Genomic DNA, 19,770 nt, shown 5'->3' with positions numbered 1-19,770 from the left:
CCATAAATTGGTAAAGGTTGATTGATTGGAATTTGTCATTTTAATGCTGGTGCTGGGTTTCTTGTTGAGCATTAGCAGCTCCTGGATAACCTTTGTTACCCGCAGTTGCTTTTTATCTTATTAAAATCAACATATGATTGCTTGTTCTTCCTATTCACACAGCTGTACAGCTTCTTGCCAAGAAGTGAAGGTTTCCTCCTTGTTTGGTGAAAAGGTTGACATACACGTCATAGATTGTAATTAGTAACTGATCTGTTTACTTGCCATTGGTCCGCTCACACAGTCAGTGGGCTACTATCACCGATGAACTTTACTGAGTGATGCAAATGCAATGGTAACTCTGCTCTCTTAAAGGTCACTAAGCACTGTGGTTTTAGAGGAGGAAAAAAAAAAAGAACTATATGGCTTCTGCCTTCAGCTTTAAAATCACATTGTTATTAGATCTCTGTGAGGGGAATACGTTTAAAAATGTTTGAGCCTTCCTGAGTAAATTGGCTGCTCTCAAAGAAGTGCAGGCCTGGACCATTGGGTCTGGGAATCAGGAAGCAAGTCATTCCATTAATTCTGTTGACTCTGTGTATGTGTTCAGTGATTATTTATTATAGGTGTTTATATAGTGCTGACAATTTGCACATTCACAACAGTCCCTTGTACTCCCTATCGCACATGCATGCATGCATGCATGCATGCATACACACATACTTTGGCCGAGTGGGGGAGGAAACTGGAGTACCCAGATGAAACATATGAAAGCACAGGGAGAACATGCAAACTCTTTGCAGATAGTGTTCTGACCAGGATTGAAACCCAGAGCTCCCAATGCTGCAAGTCAAAAGGGCTAACCTCTAAGCCACGGATTACAACAGAATTGTTTCAGAGAGATGCCAGCTTACATGGCTCTTTAGGGGAGTGTGTGTACACGGTCCAACAGCTGCAATGCCCAAACTTTTCTTTGTTATGAAAAGAGCAAGGAAAAGTGACCTACATTTTGTTTTCTACACAGCCCTACACCCATCCTTTTGAGTTCAGTTGCAATCGCAGAGGAAAAACTACCTTTTAGAAACATAGGAGAACCAGATACCCCTGAATCCATGGAGCCACCGCTTGTTTGCTCAGCTCAATGTCCTTTCTCTGATACACACTTGGCATGCTCTACAAATCAGTTTTATTTACCAGGTTTTGCCATTTAAGGTAACCCCGAATAACATTTTCAAAACTAAATTATGGCCAGTGATGCATACGGAGTTTTCAACTTTGCGCATTGTTGAAGTTGGGTGGCGTAAGGAAGGGGTAGGTAAAGGGCTCTGGCGCTTACTTATTTGCAGGGAAATGGTGAATGTCCAACAAGTTTATCTAGCCTATTAATCACCCATGTTCCCTGCAGAACGTTTAGCTGGGACTGCTTGCGGGTACCTAATATAAATAAAATAAGATAGTTGATGAATTTGAAAGGTGCTCATTACATATCCAAGACCAACCTATAGCTTGCCATATTTATTGCACTGCAGAACTGTATGCTTTTTAGGTTACAAACACCAATTGGGTCATCAACAAACTGTTGACATGCCACAGAATTTGAGCTCCGATGGCTGGCTCCACAACAGCCATAGGGGAAGTGTACCGTGATGCCGATATGTGATTTGAAGCTTCATTCATGTGCTGCGTGTGCAGCAGTATGAAGCGGCGAAAGTCCACGTCAGATTTTCATACATGAACATTTGAATAATCTTTATGGTATAAATTAGGGTCAGTCACCTTAAGGCAAATTCTAAGAGGTAATTACAGTTTATTATGCAGTTATGTTCAAAGTCAGTACAAATATTTGTTTAGTAAGGACTCATAATTACAGACACACAGTCAAATTGATTCATAATTTCTGTTGCTCTGACAAATTAATAGTAAATTTAGTTTGTTGGCAAAATGCATCTAGACAACATCATGTTGTGGAGCAGGAGGCCCATAGTTACTATACTCTGCATCTGCAGTCCACAAATGCAAATTCATAGCTGGAGTGCTGCTTATATCCAGGACATGCTGTCACTTTGTTCATGTCATAAAGTCACCTCAGTTTACCTTAACCTGAATGTTCCTTTATTTTGTTGTGTTTTTTTTTTTTTTTGCATTTTATTTCCCCTCTCGATCATGTCTCAACTTGTTTTACCTTGTTCCTGTAGCAAGAAACAGCAGGCATACCTACAACTCCCTATACAGAGTATGTGAGCAGGATTCTGGGAGGTAGACAGCAGCATTGTTATGCTTGGAAATATGCCAGTGTATGCATGTAGTGAGGGGCATAGAAGGGTGGGAGATAGGTGCCGTTGTGTAATCCAGCAGGCAGGGCTGACAACTCTGGTTGAGATTTCAGGCATTGTGTTGCCAGCCCAAACAGAAAGTTAGCAGCACAGTGAATTTTTAGCAGGCTCAATGGGTTTTTAATTTTTTAAGTCTCGCAGGGTAACAAACAATCCGATATATGTAAGTAAACTGAAACCTGCAGATTTGTAAAAAAATATATAACTTGCAAAAATGTGTATGTGTTGCAGAGATGTACTGAATAGTTGTTTTTTTTTTCCCGTCATTATTTTGCCTTGACATCCATACCAAGCAAGGCCCCATTCTCACCAAAATCAGAAAGTATTCACAGGTCCACAAAGGGTCTGTTGACTTGCGACTGTACCTTCGGATTTTTGTGCAATTCGTTGCATTCCGTTGTGTTGTTTGGCTTTTTTTTTCTTTTTGACAAGCTTTATGTGCAGTAACATGTCCAGAGTGGACATACTTCACTGTAAAGCTTGTCATTATTTGTTGCGTTAGCGTTTGTTGTTGCAGCGTTGCGCTGAACAGTAGACAGCAGTGCAACGTAACTCACTGGTGTGAACTTGCGTCACATTCACATCCATTAATTTTTCGTTGCCCTTGCATTACCATCACTTAGATGTCGGAGTGCAACACAACGAATTCGGTGTGAATGGGCCATTAGAGTTCACAATGGATGCTTTTGTTGCTGTTATTGTCTCTGGAGAATATTTTCTCTTGGGAGCCCATTCCCAATGCTATGGTGAGTTATATGCATTTTAAAGTAGCCTGTTCATTTTTTAAAGAGCTGCCTAACACACCAAAAAGGTGCAAATACCATTTCCAGCAGCAAGGTGCATTAGGATAAAATTTAGAATGAATGGTACTGCAAGGTGCATTAGGATGAAATTGAGAAGGAATGGTACTGCATTGCACAAATGCAGCAGTGTCAATGGGCCCTAAGAGCCTTTCCCCTGTAACTGGGGCAGGAATGAGAAGAAATGTCCCTGGGTGGAGACAGAAACTAACCCGCCCCTACTCTATTAAAAAAAAATAAAAAAATAAAAAATGGCTTTTTTTGTTGTTTTTGTTATCACAGTGCCAGAATTATAAAGTACTACATGAAGTATATCAGGATTGTTGTTACCAGAAGTTCTGGTGGGGTCTTGCACTGGATTTCCCTGTGTGTGGGCTGGGGATCTTCTACATCTTTTGCTGTCTGATTAAAATGAACAAATAGAGCAAACAAGTTCCATCTTCTGTGATTCCAGCACCACGGACAGCGATTAAACTGATTTATATTTTGCTCTGTGTGGAGTGGTTTTTCAAATATTTATGATGCTAACAGGCAAGATTGTCAAAATGTGCTGAGACTGGGACACTCTACAGTAGTAACTGTTATACCGCTACGTAAATGAATTGTCATTGAACTGTATTTTTTATTTATTACAAAACAAATTTGTGTTAAATGGAGCAAAACATTTCTAAGATTCTCTGTTGCTATAAATGTTCATATGTTCTATTATAAAGTGGAATTTTTGGTTGTTTTTGAAGTGTAGTAAAAATGTTTTGTTTTTTATTCAAATCCATGATCATTGCGCAGAACGTGCTGCAGTTTGAACTCGAGCCAGAACCTTTTGGGTAGAGTATGGGAGGGATATAACTCCTGTCAACTTTTTTTCTTTTTTGCCATCTGTGTTCCATTGGTGAGATTTCCCTTCCTGTCGGATAACCACAACAGGAAGCAAAAGAAAATCCTTCCAATGAAAGCGAAATCCCTGATGGTCAGCATGGCCACCTGAACTAGTGTTCCCATTAAAAGATTTCTCATTTATTCCTGTTTTAATGACAACCCAAAATGTGGGATTTTCAGTGATGACGGTCACCAGGACAGAGAGGGTGGATCTCCCTAAAGGGTACAAAACTGACATTTCCCAGCACACTCGCCAGCCAAAAAAAACGTCTAACTACTAAGGTTAAAAGCAGAGGTTTTAGTTGCACAACTTTTGCAAAACATGCGAGAGCCCCTCTGTGTTGTGATGGAGGAATCTCCCACTGGGCCAAGCTTCAGTATCTTGCTAGTCGGACCCGCTGGCTCTCAAAACACCTGAACAATCTGATTGGATGCAGGCAGTGTTCAGGTAGTTTGGCCCAGTGGGAGATTCCTCCATCCACATAGTTTTTAGCATGATTGAGGAATCTGTTGCACTTTATCCATCTGACTATAGAAAATCTGCAGATAATCGATAGGTGTATAACCAGCTTAACAGTGAATGCCCAGTTTTATAGTAGAGGTTTATTTGTGACTCTGAAAATCTCGGCTTATACTCGAGTATATACGGTAGTTGAAAACTGCATTTTTCTTTTTTTTTCGTCGGATATTCTGTTTTATATTGTAGTTTAACTTTAACAAAAGTTTAACTTTAACAAAAGTATTTTTATTTCATCTTCCAGGACCGGAATAGGCCCTATGACTCCTTCAACCTGCACTCTTTGGAGAATTCATTAATGGATATGATAAGGACTGATCATGAACCTCTGAAAGGTAAATACTCGGTGCACTTTGTGATGTTACACATCAGACACTTCAGGATTGTAAGGACAGCAACAATGGCAATTCCTGTCCTCACTTATGTAGCTGGTGCTTGTTCTGGTGGCGACGCACTCCAAAGTGAGGTGCTTGCATACTTGCACTGCTTATAGGGCTGTTTTGGGAGTAGAACAATCAGAGCACCATTTGTATTCAAATCAGACACTTGGTGCACCGTTCATGAAAGGTCAGAACTGTGCTCACAGCTTTCTTTAAACAATCAATTGTGGATGTTTTTGTCTGTTTGTAGTGTGATTTAAAGATTACTCATGTAGTTCAGCCTTGAAGAGTAACTTCATTTACAATTAAATCTTGTGCAGAACCTGCCTTGTTGTAAGACGCACACCAAATGATGTCTACATATTTATACGTTGGAGAAGGCCACTGCAACTGCGGGCCATTCATGACTAAATGTAAAATTTGCCATGCTGATGGTGCACAAACATTTTATTAATCACTATAAACTAACACGTGGATCATGGAGTCTAGCCTATGCATATGTGCTTGTCACATTCAAGAGAATTTATCATCTCAAACCTATGATTTTTGAATGCCACAAATGTCTCCAACTTAATGTGACCAATCCACAATTTTATATCTAGCATTCCTACATAAAGGGAAGCAATACAACACGTTGTATGCAGTAGACCTGTGGCAAACTATGGGACAACACTTCCAAGTCACAATGACCTTTTATATATTTTTACACAGCAGTCACTCCCACTCAGATTCCTCCTGGAATAATGAAGTAAAGTTATATGTAATTCTTCCATTTTATATATGAGACACATTTTATTTGATTGAACCACTCGTAAGGCAATCACAATGACCAGTAGAACTAGGCACATGATAACCACATGTGCATGCTGTTGGGGACATCAAGGTGCCATATGATATTTGACAGCAAGATGATTTGAAAGGGGGTTGAGTCTAGCCAACAAAAATACTAGTTGTAAAAGTAGACCTTATTAGAGCTATAAGAGAAATGTATGGATTAGATAGATGGATAGAGCGATCGATCGACCAATCGACGTTTACAGGGTTATTGACAAAAGGGTGAAGAGTTTTTGGAGAAGGCATGAGAAGGGAACAATCTAGACCAAAATAGCTAAATGAATAACCCTGTAAATGTCGAAAGTGAGCTGAATTGGAAAATCTTTCCAAATCGGCTATGTTGTCCTAGATTGTTCACTTCTCCTGCCTTCTCCAAACTCTTCACCCTTTAGTGAATAACCCTGTTAGTCTTTAACTGGATACTAATCGAAAACTGGCAGTACAAATACTTGGCTGCATTTGAAATAAGGAAGCCTTTCTACATTGTATAAAAATAGTTCACTTGTCCGTTCCAAAGCCATCAATACTCCTTTCCCATATTGGGGGAGGGGGTGTTAGGTTGTTCAAAGGCAGTCTCGGGAAGAACAATACCAGACAAATATGCACAACAAGGACATTCCTACAATGAATATATCGAGCTTGGGATAAGCAGATTATTGCTGAAAATCACATGGTGCTGCTTGGCCTTTCTCCTGCTGTTTGTACAGGCTCGGCTCATCGATTCATTCAGGATGATTAGACAAAAGCACAGCAATGTGCACTATGTGCTAAATATGTTATAGCAGTGGGCAGCTGGCTATTTATATATTTTTTTTCTTTCTCTACAAAATTAAGTTGATTGTTAAAGAGATGTGTAAATTGTTTAGAAGTAAGAACTATGACCTCCTATTAAAAAAATAATAATAATTTTAGGTGCATCTGCACTTAGTGTGTTCTTTTAGTCCTCCTGCCAAACCCCACAAATACCTGTTGATCCTGCCAGTGAAGTCTGCCTAATGCAGCTTCCTGTGATGGTGTGGCAACAATGCTGCACTACACCTAAACTCAGAGCAGAGTTGTCACTCTCATATACCGTGTTTCCCCGAAAATAAGACACTGTCTTATTTTTTGTTTTTGGGTCAAAAAAACACACCAGGTCTTATTTTCGGGGTAGGTCTTATTTTTATCATATATTTGTACATGTATTCATGCACAAATATATGGTGATCAGGGCAATCAGGTGCCGTACCTTTCCAAGAGCAATTTGCTAACTAATTTGCTAACCAAGAGCAATTTCCAAGCGCACTTTCACTATGGATTCCTCACAGGCGGAGTGCATTTTGTATCACTCCGCCTGTGACAGGAGCCGGCGCTATAGAGGAAGCATCGGCTTATGCGGCTCCCTCCGGTCCTACCTCACTTCCACACCGCTGATTCTCTCCCACGGCTCTTCAAGTTCCCCCTTATGCCACCACCGGCCCTGGGAATGGTCACAGCTAGGTCCTTTTTTCGGGGTAGGTCTTATATTTTAGCAATTCCCAAAAATAGTACTAGGTCTTATTTTCGAGGTAGGTCTTATTTTCGGGGAAACAGGGTAGGCTGTGTCTGCTTGCACTTCAGAGAGAGTGTGAGACACAAATGAAAGAGGATTTGCCTCATTCAGGCTAGGTTCACACCTCGGCGATTTATCGTTTAAAACACAGATTTACATTAAAGTCAATGGAGGCTGTTCACACCTTTTGCGGTTTGTCGCACGGACGAAATCGCCTGTCGCGCAAAAAGGTGCAGGAGCCATTTTCAGGCGGTTGTCGCATGGTTTAGGTCCCATAGACATCTCTATGCATCTCTATGAAAACCTATGATCAGGGTAGTTAAAGGAAGTTTTTTGTTTGTTTATTTTAAGAAGCTTGTGCACCACAGTAACAGGATTTGTTGCTTTAAGGAAGATGGATAACGACACCCCAGCTATGCCTAAAACTCTTTCTTCTTTCATAAAAACATTATAGTTGAATCAACTGTACTGTTTTTACGAAAGAATAAAGTAAGTTGATGAATTGATACCTTTTGAAGCTTTTCACGCATGCTTGCGCTTAGTCATAGACTCTCCTTTTATGAAAGAATAAAGAAAGAGGACATAGCTGGTGTGCGGTCATTCACTTTTCCTGTATAGTCGCTATAAGCAAATGAGCTGGATTCGCAGCTGGCCATAGACCAGTATAGACTAACCTGGAGTGACGCTTCTTTTCTTATCTTGTAAGGATTTGCTACTTGTTTAGACTGTGGTTCAGGAGCCTTTAGTTTTCCTTTTTAAATACCTAGAGAGCAACAAATGACCTTGAGATCTTGTAAACGTCCGTAACATTCCTCACTGCCCAGTGTACAGTTCTGTACAACTCCAAAATCATTAATACTAAGTTAATTTGCTTAATTGCAGATACTAGAAGACATTTCTGTGCCAAACAAGATCACAGGGGCTGGTTTTCAGAGTGTAGCAGAAGTAAACATTTGCCCATAGCCAATCGTTGGATATTATCTTTTAAATCAAACAATGAGTTTCATTGATTGCTCTGGGCAATCGCTTCACTTTTGCTTCTCTCTCCTTTGCGGGCAACTTGTGCATTTTCCGATAGCTTAAGTATAGAAAGCTGGTGGTCATTATAGCAAAGGCTCTGTCAGATGCTTTTAGAGTCACTCCTGAGGAAGGCAATCAAATAGTCGAGCCCAGTGGGGACGGTCCATGAGTCCAGCGGGGACGGTCCATGAGTCCAGCGGGGACGGTCCAGCGCCATTCTACTTTACCTGCTTATGCAATAAAACTACAGAACCTGACGTTATTTGCTTTTAGTTCTGTGCTGTGATCATTTTATTGATGTATACATCTATATAAATGTAGAGTACGTGGTACAGCCTCAAAGCTTGTGCAGCAGGTAATTTATAAATGAAAGGTGATATCTTGTCACCAGCTTAATAGTCGCTAAGGAAATAACCAGATGATTCAGCTGTGTCAACACAAGGCAGTTCTCCAAAGAAACCTTTCCATAGATGCTTCAGGGCCAGGATTAATAACTGTCTGTATAGCCCCCTAGATACCTGAGTACCATCCTTCCAGAAACTTGAGAGAACCTGAATATTATGGCAGCACAGACAGTTCTTGTTTCTCGCACATGGACATTCTATGTGAATGAATGATCTTAAAGCATCATGTCACAAAAAATGTAATGTTGTGAACATTGTCACCTGTAAAAGAAGGCAGAAAATACTTGCCTTTCATGGTGACCGCGACGATGATGCCCTTGATGTCATGTGATTGTAGGATGCAGTGGTGATGCAAGGTCAAAGAGTGGAACCAGTGAAACATGGTTTGTGGTCATATCTACTTGATATAGCTGAGCGTTCTGAACAAGAAACAAACGTAAGCTCCTCTGATGCAACAGCACCTTCTTGTGCTCAACTCTGTTTATAGCAAAACCTGTCATCCACCTGGCCGATTTCAGCTGAGCATATGAAAAAGAAAATATACAAGGGTGAGTCAAAAATTATCCGCACTCCAGTTATATTAAAACTTCTGTTGGGCGCACTGCCTTCTCAGTTCTTTATGTGCAAGGCTACTGTCTCCCCGGTCACTGCTGTGCAGGTGTGAACGTGTTACGTCAGTTCATTTGTAACTGCGGTGCGAGAAAAAAATGTATTCAGCACTTGTGATTTGCATGAAAGAAGAGCAGAGTGCAGTGATTTGTTTTTTTTTGTGGTCCAAGGGTGTGCCTGGTGCCGTTATTTATCGAAGACTTTGTCAGTATGGAGAAAGTGTGTATGAATAGATAGAGAAGTTTAAGGAAGGTCGCACAAGTGTTGGCCATCAATAAGGAGCCGGACGCCCGTCCACGTCCATGGCTAATGACAACATTGAACTTACATGGGAGATGATTCTGTCCAATAGACGAATGACAGTGGATTATGTGACAAATCATTTGCAAATTTGGTCCCCTGAAAGCAGCCCTACGAGGACGAAGATTCACCTTTTTGATGAAGAAGTGAGACAGCGGTGCATTCGTGCCTTGCAGCTCAGCCTAAAACATTTTTGAATGAGGGCATACGAAAGCTTGTTGACAGATGGACAGAGTGTATTGAAAAGCAAGGAGATTATGTCGAATGAAGATTGTGCTGTATTTGTGTTTTCTAAAAGTTTATTCAAATTCTACAGCCAGAGGGCGGATAATTTTTGACTCTCCCTCGTATAACCAGAGGTTTCCTTCATTAAAAAGCACTTGTCAAAACAGTTAGTGAAACCAGAGAGAGGAGAACATTACAGGACCAGTAGCAAGGCTGGAAGGAGAAAAGGGCTTAACCTTTAGGCTCTGTTCACACCTAGGCGTATCGAATATGCGCGTTTGTCGCGCGTTTCATGACGCACGTATTTACCGCGATTCGCATGACAAACGCGTGTTTCTGAGGGCTACTTGGCTGTTTCCCATTGGAAACGCGCGACAAAAACGCTGCAAAGAAGCTCATGTACCTTCTCAGACGTAGTCCGTTTTGTAGCGCGTTCAGACGGGCTGAAATACGGCAAGGTGTGAACCATACCCATAGAAAACAATGGGATTTTCATGTTTGAGCGTTTTGTAGAGCGTTCATAGAGCATTGAACGCGCTACAAAACGTACAGGTGTGAACCAGGCCTTACGGGAAAAGTGTCAGACATTAGACTGTTCTATCTGCTGTTCCGTCATTGGAAGAAAAGGCGAGGAAACAGCTAAAGTATCAGTGTGGCTACCAGGAGCATTGTGGGTATTTCATGTTGCCCACTGCAGAGAATGTATTGTTTTCAATCAGACCAATAGCAATGTACAACTAGAAAGCAGCACCACTAAGCAGGAACCAGAGTTTGCGTATATAATAAGCAAATATGGATATTGTTGCAAATGATACTTGCAAACACCGGTTTTTAAATATGCTTATTAGTACTTCAATCTGTCTTTCTAAATACAAAAAATGTATACATTTTAGAAGAATAGATTGATCTAAAATGTATCCAAACTTTATTTTTTAATTGATTGTGTTCAGATTTAACTTCTCCTTAAACAATATGTCAAGTTTTCTTTAGCTTTGATTTTTGTTTTTTCTGCTGGCTGTAGAGCGAGCTGAAAGGAAAGATGATAAAAATAGCAGGCCAAAGGCAGGTGAGACATATCACACAGGCAACACCTGGCATCAGGACCCGTATGGAAACCAAAATCCCCAGATGTCACACTATCAATTCTATTTTCGAACACGTAGCTACATTCTAGTATTTGAGTAAATATCATGCACTCAACTCAAAAGACCTATTTCAAGTACCTCTCTGGCACAAATCAGAAGACTGCACGCCATCGGTACTGCTCTTGGCCCAAATAACAAGCAGGAAGTTATTTGAAATTCAAATGACTGATAGAGGGTTGTACAAAAGTCCTTTGGCCTTTTCAGAAACTTTTAACGTGGGAAATGAGATTATGGTGGGATATAGCAGCTTTGACTGAATATCTGCGTGAGAAAAGGATACAGCGCAGTTTAGAAATAAATACATTTCCTTTGTTTGAAGTTGAGGATCATCAGTTTTAAGATGGAGCGGGGCAACATTATTGGATGAAACCTCATTTACATTCATTCATTTGATTGTCAAACATTTATTATTTAAACTTAGTTTACAGAAGGACATTTAAAATATGCAAATAGAAATTAGAAACAATTAAAGGTACATACATTTTTTTGAAGTTGGAGTAAAAGTTAAATAAGATATAAAATCTGTTAAAAAAAAAATCACAGAAGCTGAGGCAAAACTTTTAAAGAAGAACTTCAGGCAGTGGGGCTACCCCCGGCGATCTAAGGACCTGTGAGTCATTACGTCTAATAGTGTATTAGATGTGAGGGCGCAGAGAGGCATTCCATTGAGGTGTGGAAGGGGAGAGAGGCTGTAGGGACGTCTAGCAGCCAGGTGGGACTGAAGTTTGAGTGAGTATATTTTTCTTATTTTATACGCTAGACCAGGGGTCAAAAAATAAAATGGTGGACCACGGTCCGGACATGGACCAAGTGGTCTTCTGTACGGAACGCAATCGCTGACCTGTACCGAGTTATGGCTGGTTGACGGTGGACACACCGGTCTTCGAGGCCGGTGCATCTACTGCCAGCCATAACCCAGTGCAGACCCCCTCTTCGCTTCAGCCAGGCAGACATGGCTAGCTCTTGTCGTCTAAAAGTGATCTTGGCGGCTGTACAGCCACCTAGATTACTTATACTAGCCTGCAATCGTGACACCTGCCCCACACCCCCCACCCCACCAGCCGCTGCACACTCCATGGTGGTTTTCGAGGTCCTTCGCTCCTCTAGTGGGCCCAGGATGGATAGCAGGAGTGGACCGGTGAAGTCTTTTCCCCAATATACTCTGTGATCAGTGAAGCAGGGAGCGCTATTCCCTCAGCACTTCTTGCTTCAGAACGGTGAGAAGCCAGCTTAAATGCCAGGTGAATCGGCGACAAAGCACAATCCTGTGCTTGATTGCCTGTATTGGAGGGTAGGGGAGACATCAGGGGTCTAAAAGACCCTTGATGTCTCCATAGAGAGAACCTGTCCCCTCCAAATGCTGTCACATAGGGGATTGTTAGCCTAAGAAGTAGAGTCTGAATCACACTTGTATGTTGATAATTTAACAAGAGAAGAAGCATTAAATTCCCTGAAACATAAAACTAAAATATAGTAATAAAATGGGCAGAGAAGGGAGGAACTGTAGTAGCTCTGGATGCAGATTATTAAAATAGTGAGGCTCTGAGATAATTGTTGGCTGAAAAAACATACCAGTGTATGGGTAAGGTTCCACTGGAGAACTTCAAACAAGAATTGGAAGACCTTTTTATTTCCTTTGCAGTTTCAAGTCAATGTTCACAAGAGTGAACTTAAAAAAAAATAGTATTAGACCATCCAGTCACCCCAATATTCAGTTATTTTTTTAGATTCACAGGGGGGTAGACTGATGGCTAGTATTGGGTGAGTTGTTGGATTGGTTATTCCATCCACTTGTGCTCAAACTTCCCACTTATTTATGACACCAAACATTTTATTCAGAAGCTAGAACATTTTCAGTAGAGACCTTATCACAGTGGCTTGTGACATCATGACATTGTATTCCTCCTTTCTGCATTTGTTTTTAATGTTTAGGTGGTGTTTTTCAAGGCTTCCAGAGAGGCGCAGTGGATATTCCAAGAATTATTAAAGGGAGTTTTTACTCTTTGAACAACAACAATTTTCTTTAGTTTTGGCCCTCACTGCCTCAATGCGAGCCACATTTGCCCCATGTATGTAAATTTATATATAGGATGGTTGAAGAGCCATGTCTTTGGCAATGGCAATCCCATTTCTTTTGCCTCTATGTAAATAAACTTCTATTTGTGGTGGATAAGAGGATGGATATTTTTGTGTTTTTGGAGTATTTAAATTCTAATGTGTATTCAAAGATCCAAATTGCACATAAATGAGATTTGAATGAATTTTCTTAATTTCACATTGAAGGTGGTGTCACAGAAAAACAAAACATGTAGAAGTGGATGCATGTGGTACACTAATATCTAAATCTTTGGTAGAAGTTGCCATCTCAAGCATTTTATTAGAGCTATTCCCTGCAGGCAATTCAACCATGTTAGGAGGAATTGCTCAGAACTTAAACTTTTGATAGGGAAGCGGCATCACTTGAAGACAGATTTGTACAGAAGGGATATAAAGCTAATGATGTAGAAAAGGCATATAATTATGCTTGGGGAAGAAACAAGAGGAATTGTTCAGAGAAACAGGAAATTATAAGAAAATGAGAGACCTCGGGAGAGTGAAAGGGTTGTTTTCCCCCCACTAAATATAGCAAAGAATATGAAAGAACCGAATCTTTTGTTAGGAGATATTGTATCTTCCAACGTTAAATAGGAACTTTACCCAGATCTTCCAAATAACAACAAAGGCACCTTTAGAAATATTTAGTAATCACAATCTACAAACAGATACTTCTAGATCAGGGGTACCTGATGTTATGATCTACTTTTCAAATGACCAGCTCAATTTGATCTACCAACAAATGGCACTGCAACGCACCTGCCAAACCACAACACAGGGTAGGTGTGATTGTGCAGAACAGTGCATTCATCCCCAGGAGTGTGCTATGAACGCACCGTACTAGTGTGAATGGGCCCACGAGCTGGCCATACACTGCCCTTTTTTTCCCACCTTGGGGCTAAACGAAAAAAATAGAGATGATTCCTCTATCAATGCTACAAGCACTTTGATCGAGGAGTCCCCACTGTGTTCTTTATATTCTGACAGCGGCCCTCGGCCACTGTCGGGATATCCACACAGAGCCGGCAGCTCATTGGCTACCAGCTCTGTTCGTAGAAAGATTTTCCTCATGGCTCCTTCAATCAGCTGATCGAGAGATGCTGGCTGAAAGGGTGCTGACACCAGCACCCACTGTGTGAATTTCAGCCGGTTCATCAAGAACCGGCTGAAATTCACAGTGTATGGCCACCTAAAGTCAAACCTAGCACTCTTATCAGAGAGGTAAACTATGAGACTATTACCTGTAATAGCCAAACTGTGTCAGCATTGCTGGCTCTTTCTTTAATCCTTTCTTTCAGATCTCCACAGGTCCTCTTTAGAGCTGCTGAGGCTCTCCCCCCTCCCTGAGACTTAACTCCTGATGCTGGGAGAGCACTCAAGGCTGCAAAGAGTCCTGCCGCCTCTGCACAACTCCCGCCCCCTCCCATGACAAACGAAGATCTACAGAGTCACCTACTCCTTCAAGAGCAGACTTGCGATTGCTAATTACCAGCATTAGCGTCACGATCGAGCTATTGGGCACCCCTGTTCTAGATAATTGGCGGCTTATTATTTTTGGCATACCTTATTTTTCTTTTCCTCCCCAGTCTTCTGACAGTGGCCATTTAAACTAAGTGCAGATTGCTAGATCTCCCTTTACTTCCTGGAACTCTGGCACATGTGACTAGGACATGTGACCATGCACATTTCAGGGAAGAAAAATGCCTTTCCCTGAAATATGAGATTACAGATGAGATTGCTTAGTGATGCCCTGTTGATATAACCTTCCCAAGATGCAACGCTTGGGCACAGTTACATTATTTGTGCCAAAGTGTACCAGGAAGTGGAAAAAAAGAACTTGTAAGTAAAAGAAAAATGTTTACTTAACTAATGAATGTAAGATGATTGCATATCGGCATGCAGAGCTGGATGCTGATGTGATTTTAGTGAAAGGGGGTAAAGGGCCACTTTAAAGCATGATCCAGGATATCGTACAACATAGGAGAAAGGAATACAAATTGTGTCCAGAAAGCCATCTACTATTAGAAGTGATTTATTATGGGGTCTATTTGGAACAAAGATTTAATACTGGCACATGGTTGAGAACTAGTGGTTTGTTCAAATTTGGAGCTACTGGGTGTCAGTTATCGGTTTTTGGGGGGCTCTCACGCAGTTACCTCATGTAACTCAGGCAAAACATATTGCACAAAAGATTTATTTAATTGTAATACTAGCTATGTCTTATATGTGCAGTATGAGGGCCGTATCCCTAGGCCGTTATGTGATCGCCTGAAAGATATATGGAATGAAAATATCACTAATTAAGTTGTCCAGAAACATGACTAAGGCCTCATTCACACAGCATAGAGTGGGGGCCGTACAAATCCGTGCGGCTGTAACGGGCCGTTCCCAGAAAGGACAGGTGCTGCGTGTGATTGTACACAGCAGCCTGTTCTTCCCTATGGGAATACGCGGCTGTACGCTGTCGTACGCCCACCCGAGCTGCACAGCCGCGCGGGTCCGGCTGTCCGGACGCACACAGGATGTATCCTGTCTGCGTCCGAGTACGGACACCCGCACGGATGTGCAGCTCGGGTGAGCGTACCGCCTTGTCCTCCCATAGGGAAGAACACGCTGCTGCGTACAATAACACGCAACACCTGTCCTTCCCGGGAGCGGCCCGATACGGCCTTGCACGCCGCACGGATCTGTACGGCCCCACTCTACGCTGTGTGACTGAGGCCTAAAACGCAATCATTGCAAGGCCAGATTTTAGAAAGAATTGATACACCTATCAGAGGAAGACATTGCTTCTCTTTACTTTGTACTATTGTACTATTATTTATTTGTTGTTTTTTTTTACCATAAACATTAGGTTACTTAAGGGGGTTTACATTTAAAATGGGATGTTTCACTTTTTTTTAATATATGAATCTGTTATGTTCCATTTTTTTTTTTTTTTTTTTTTTTTTTTTTTTACTTTCCTCTTCTCATCCTCTCTTCTTTTTTCTCTTCCTCTACTACCTAACTCTAATTTTTATTATATGTATACAATAATTATTTTACAAATATGTAATTTAGTTTGTTTTCGTGACATTCGATTTTCAGAGTATGCCAAGTTTTTTCCGCACTGCTGGCTGCTTCTATCTAATTGAAAATCCATTCCATCCATCCAGCTTAGCAGTAAATCACTGTGTAGAAAAATAGAGTATCAGTCTTTAGCGTTCTGGCTGCAAGGGGTAAATATGAGAAATCCATATGCAGTGCCTCCTAATGGTGCAGCCCCCTCCCAGCAAATTATACTTGGGGAATCCAAGCTCCCTTGCTACCTCCTCGCTTCAGGAGTCCACCCTCAGTAGGTCATGTTGTTTGCTGATTTCAGTGCATATTTAAGTGGATGACCTCACTGCTGTTCCCCTAACATGACAGTGTGTGGGTCTTGTGATTGTGACTCAGGCCTAGCGACTGTCGCATGTTACCGGTCACATGTTACTGCATAAGAGAAGCCTCACTCTATTGGACCAGCAGTGCAAGGGCCCTGAAAGAACTGTGAGACAGACGCCCTGTTGTATTAGAGCAATGGGTTTGCATGGAGCTGGGAGGCTCTAAATAAGTACAGGTTAGTAAATATAACTTGCTGGGAGGGTGGACAATAATGAGACACTGGGATTTTGCCCTTAATAGACCTCCCTAAGAGGTCTAGGCAAAAACACTATGAGGGGAATTTATCAAAACTGGAGGAGCTGTGCATGACAACCAATCAGACTCTCTCTTCAGTTTGGTCCGTTAAAGTGACATTAAAGTCAAAAAAGGTTTTCCCTCCACCCAATGTTATTGTCAGCACTTACCTTAAATGATGTCTCTTATTCGGATCTTCCTTCCTGATGTTTTCATCTATCCCTCCAGCGGTGCGGCGGCTCTCCGATCCAGCGCTGACTGCTCTGTCCCTCCGATCCAGCGGGGTCTGCATGCGGGTGCCCGCGTCCATAGACTTACCTTGCGTCTCTGCTCGTCTCCCGGTCGAGAATCGGAACTGCGCATGCGCCAGCCCCAAGATCCTTTGCGGCCGTACGAGCAGTTCCTGATTCTCGGCGCGGGAGCGCGCAGCGATAACGAGATAAGTTTAAACCCAGTTAAAGCTGTTTTTTTTATTTTTTAAACTTCTTGCCAATATCTACTGCTTGCTAGCAGTAGATATAGGCAAAACAACAGGAGGGTTTAGAACCCCTTTAAGCTTTGAAAATAAAAGAACAGCTGATTGGTTGTCATGCACAGCCGCTCCAGTTTTGATAAATCCCCCTCTATGTTCCCTTTTTAAAATGTTACTTATTGAATGTTTTTAGCCGTTTGAAACTGTTTTCTCATTTAATACCTGGATTGTGAGGAGATGCCAGTGAATAGAAGCACTTGGCCAACTACACCCACCAACATGCAAATGAACACTTCCCTTTGGCATCATGGGGGAAACATCCGTGAAACCGCTTTGTGGTTGTTAGGGTCATCGACCACAGCTGGCTGCTGAAAGCTTTTTCTTTTTTTCTGCAAAAACTCTTGGGTTATGTGCGGTTTTCTATGTAAAATTCTTGCCAATTCTTTTTCAACCACAAGGCTTTTAACAGTTTCCTTAGATGTGTGCTCTATGAATTTATTTTTTTTCATTAACGGCAGTTGCCATGTGTTATAGGAAAGCTATATTCAGTATAAACTTTTCAATATGTGTAACTCATTAAAATCAGAATGTATTCATAGCTTCTGAGTTGGCTATTGCTGTGGAGAACTAGAAGATGTGGTTTCCAGTTGATATCAGTAGAATAAATATATTTCTGTATCTCCCAAATCTGTCCAAGTCCCATGAACAGTGCACGATTTGCAGGTGACTTCACATATGCTCAGTCGGAGTAGTTAGCATCCGAGTATTTAAAGCCCAACTCCAGCCAAACAAAGTAGTTTTTTTAATTGAAATGTGTGTGGTTGACATCTGTCAGGTTTTTTTTTCCGTCTGGGATCCTATTAGAGAGTTTTATTTCTTTACCCCCTTAACCTGTGATATCTGTGCAAGAAATGAGGGGTGCAGTAGTTACTAAAACAGATCATGAACTGTTGGTGGAACTTGAGGCTGGGTTCACACCATTTTCCCGGCCAGATCTGGAACATAGTGCATTGGGTTTTTGCCACGTGTTTACCGTGATTTTGCCGCAATTGGAAACTTTTTTTTAAAATAGCTGAAAATGGTCATACAGTGGCGTTCCAGTGCATTCCAGACCAGACAAAATAGTACAAGCAGTATTTTTTTGGTCTGGAACGGACTGCGCTGGTGGGAACAGAGGCCCAAAATAGCATAGGGATACATTGGGATGCATTTTGGGTCCGGAAACGGTCTGGTCTGGAGGTAATCTGGATGTGGTGTGAATGGGCCCTGAGGGCTGATGGGTACATCAAAGACCACAGGAATGAATGGTAGATGTCGGGTGGAGATCCTCACCCATACGTTGTACAACTCTACTCTGGTCCTTAGGGGGAACACACGCGACGCCGCACCGTACAAGCGATCCAGCACCTGTACAGACGCCAGATCACTTGTATTTAAACAGCAATCATCTACTGTTTAAAACGGTACCAAGAACACTGCTGCAGCAGCCGTGTTATTGGTATGACCACTTCCAGTGGATGACGGGTATTTGTGTGAACCCGCTGGAAGTGAATAATAAAGCAAATCTACTTTGAGTACTTGCATACATACAGTTAGACTAAACATACATACAGTAAGGCAGCCACAATGGTAGAACCACTAAAGTTTGCATTTATCTGATCTGTATGCTGAATATTCTTAAACATTTGATTTTCTTTTCTTTTTTTTTTACAGCTCGAATGGGGTTAAATTTCCATCATCCAGCGACTGATAACATAATGGCACTTAATAGTAAGTTTTAAGAGCTTTCACCATATATTGTGTGTTTCACACTACTATTCCATAGATATGAATATCACATACATACAGTATATATGTCTACTGTGGCTGTCCGTGTATATGTATTTTTGCTTTCTTTAAGCAAGGAATTGTTATCCTTTATTTTTTTGTATCGCATGCGTTTTTATAGCTGCTAAAAGGGTTTTGCTGTGTGAACATTTTATCTTGAAGTGTTGATTATCACTTGTACTATTTATTTTTCTTCATCTTTTACTTTTTGACCAGGGTCACCTTTTTGCTTTCCATAATTACTGATCTCCTGCCTAGATTGCATGCCATACGTCTGAATGCCAAACAGCTTTCATGTCTCATGGGTTCATTTATTAAAACTAGCAGAAATGGGCAGAATTTAGCTACACCTATACAAAAGCTGCCTGTTGCTATCAGTGTGTGATCTCCACTAATCACATGTGAGCATTGCAGCATAATAATGATCAATAATGGTTTCTGGCAGTAAAGATATTAAGCAGGTTTGTGAAGCCGATATTTAGCTGCTCTAAGTCTGCAGTTTCAGTGTAAGCTGCATCCAAGATGAATGTAAACAAAGCAATGTTTATACTGGCCTAGACCTCTGATGCCAATTCTCAAAGCACAGGAATAAAAAAGAAAAGGTTTACGGACTATGTTTGCAATGTTGCTAGGTATTCCTGGCCTATTTCAAACGGTGTGCATCCATCCAATACTTTTTTTGTTTTATTTTTGGATAGCGTGGGGACAGTGGCGTAACCAGAGTTCTGGGCGCCCGGGGCAGAAATTTTTTTTCGCCCCCCCCCCCC

The 19,770-nt window shown here is 41.4% G+C and overlaps 1 protein-coding gene across 8 annotated transcripts in view; it reads left to right on the top strand.

Annotated features, from left to right (window-relative positions):
• The window catches only part of CPEB3 (cytoplasmic polyadenylation element binding protein 3), an 87,799-nt gene that overhangs the window by 26,847 nt on the left and 41,182 nt on the right, over nt 1-19,770 (top strand). For 5 of the 8 annotated variants that reach the window (XM_018558705.1, XM_018558704.1, XM_018558703.1 and 2 more), the window contains 2 exons: nt 4,750-4,840; nt 18,890-18,946. In XM_018558705.1, the coding sequence (XP_018414207.1) occupies nt 4,750-4,840; nt 18,890-18,946 (148 nt within the window). Of the gene's footprint in view, nt 1-4,749; nt 4,851-18,889; nt 18,947-19,770 lie in introns of all 8 variants that reach the window. The other 3 variants (XM_018558711.1, XM_018558710.1, XM_018558709.1) reach the window with 2 other exon arrangements.

Source organism: Nanorana parkeri, unplaced genomic scaffold, assembly GCF_000935625.1.
Source record: "Nanorana parkeri isolate BGI_ZX_2015 unplaced genomic scaffold, ASM93562v1 scaffold353, whole genome shotgun sequence".
NCBI classification, from domain to species: Eukaryota; Metazoa; Chordata; class Amphibia; order Anura; family Dicroglossidae; genus Nanorana; species Nanorana parkeri.
The sequence above is the reverse complement of the archived record's forward strand: the minus strand, read 5'-3'. Positions and strand labels throughout refer to the sequence as shown.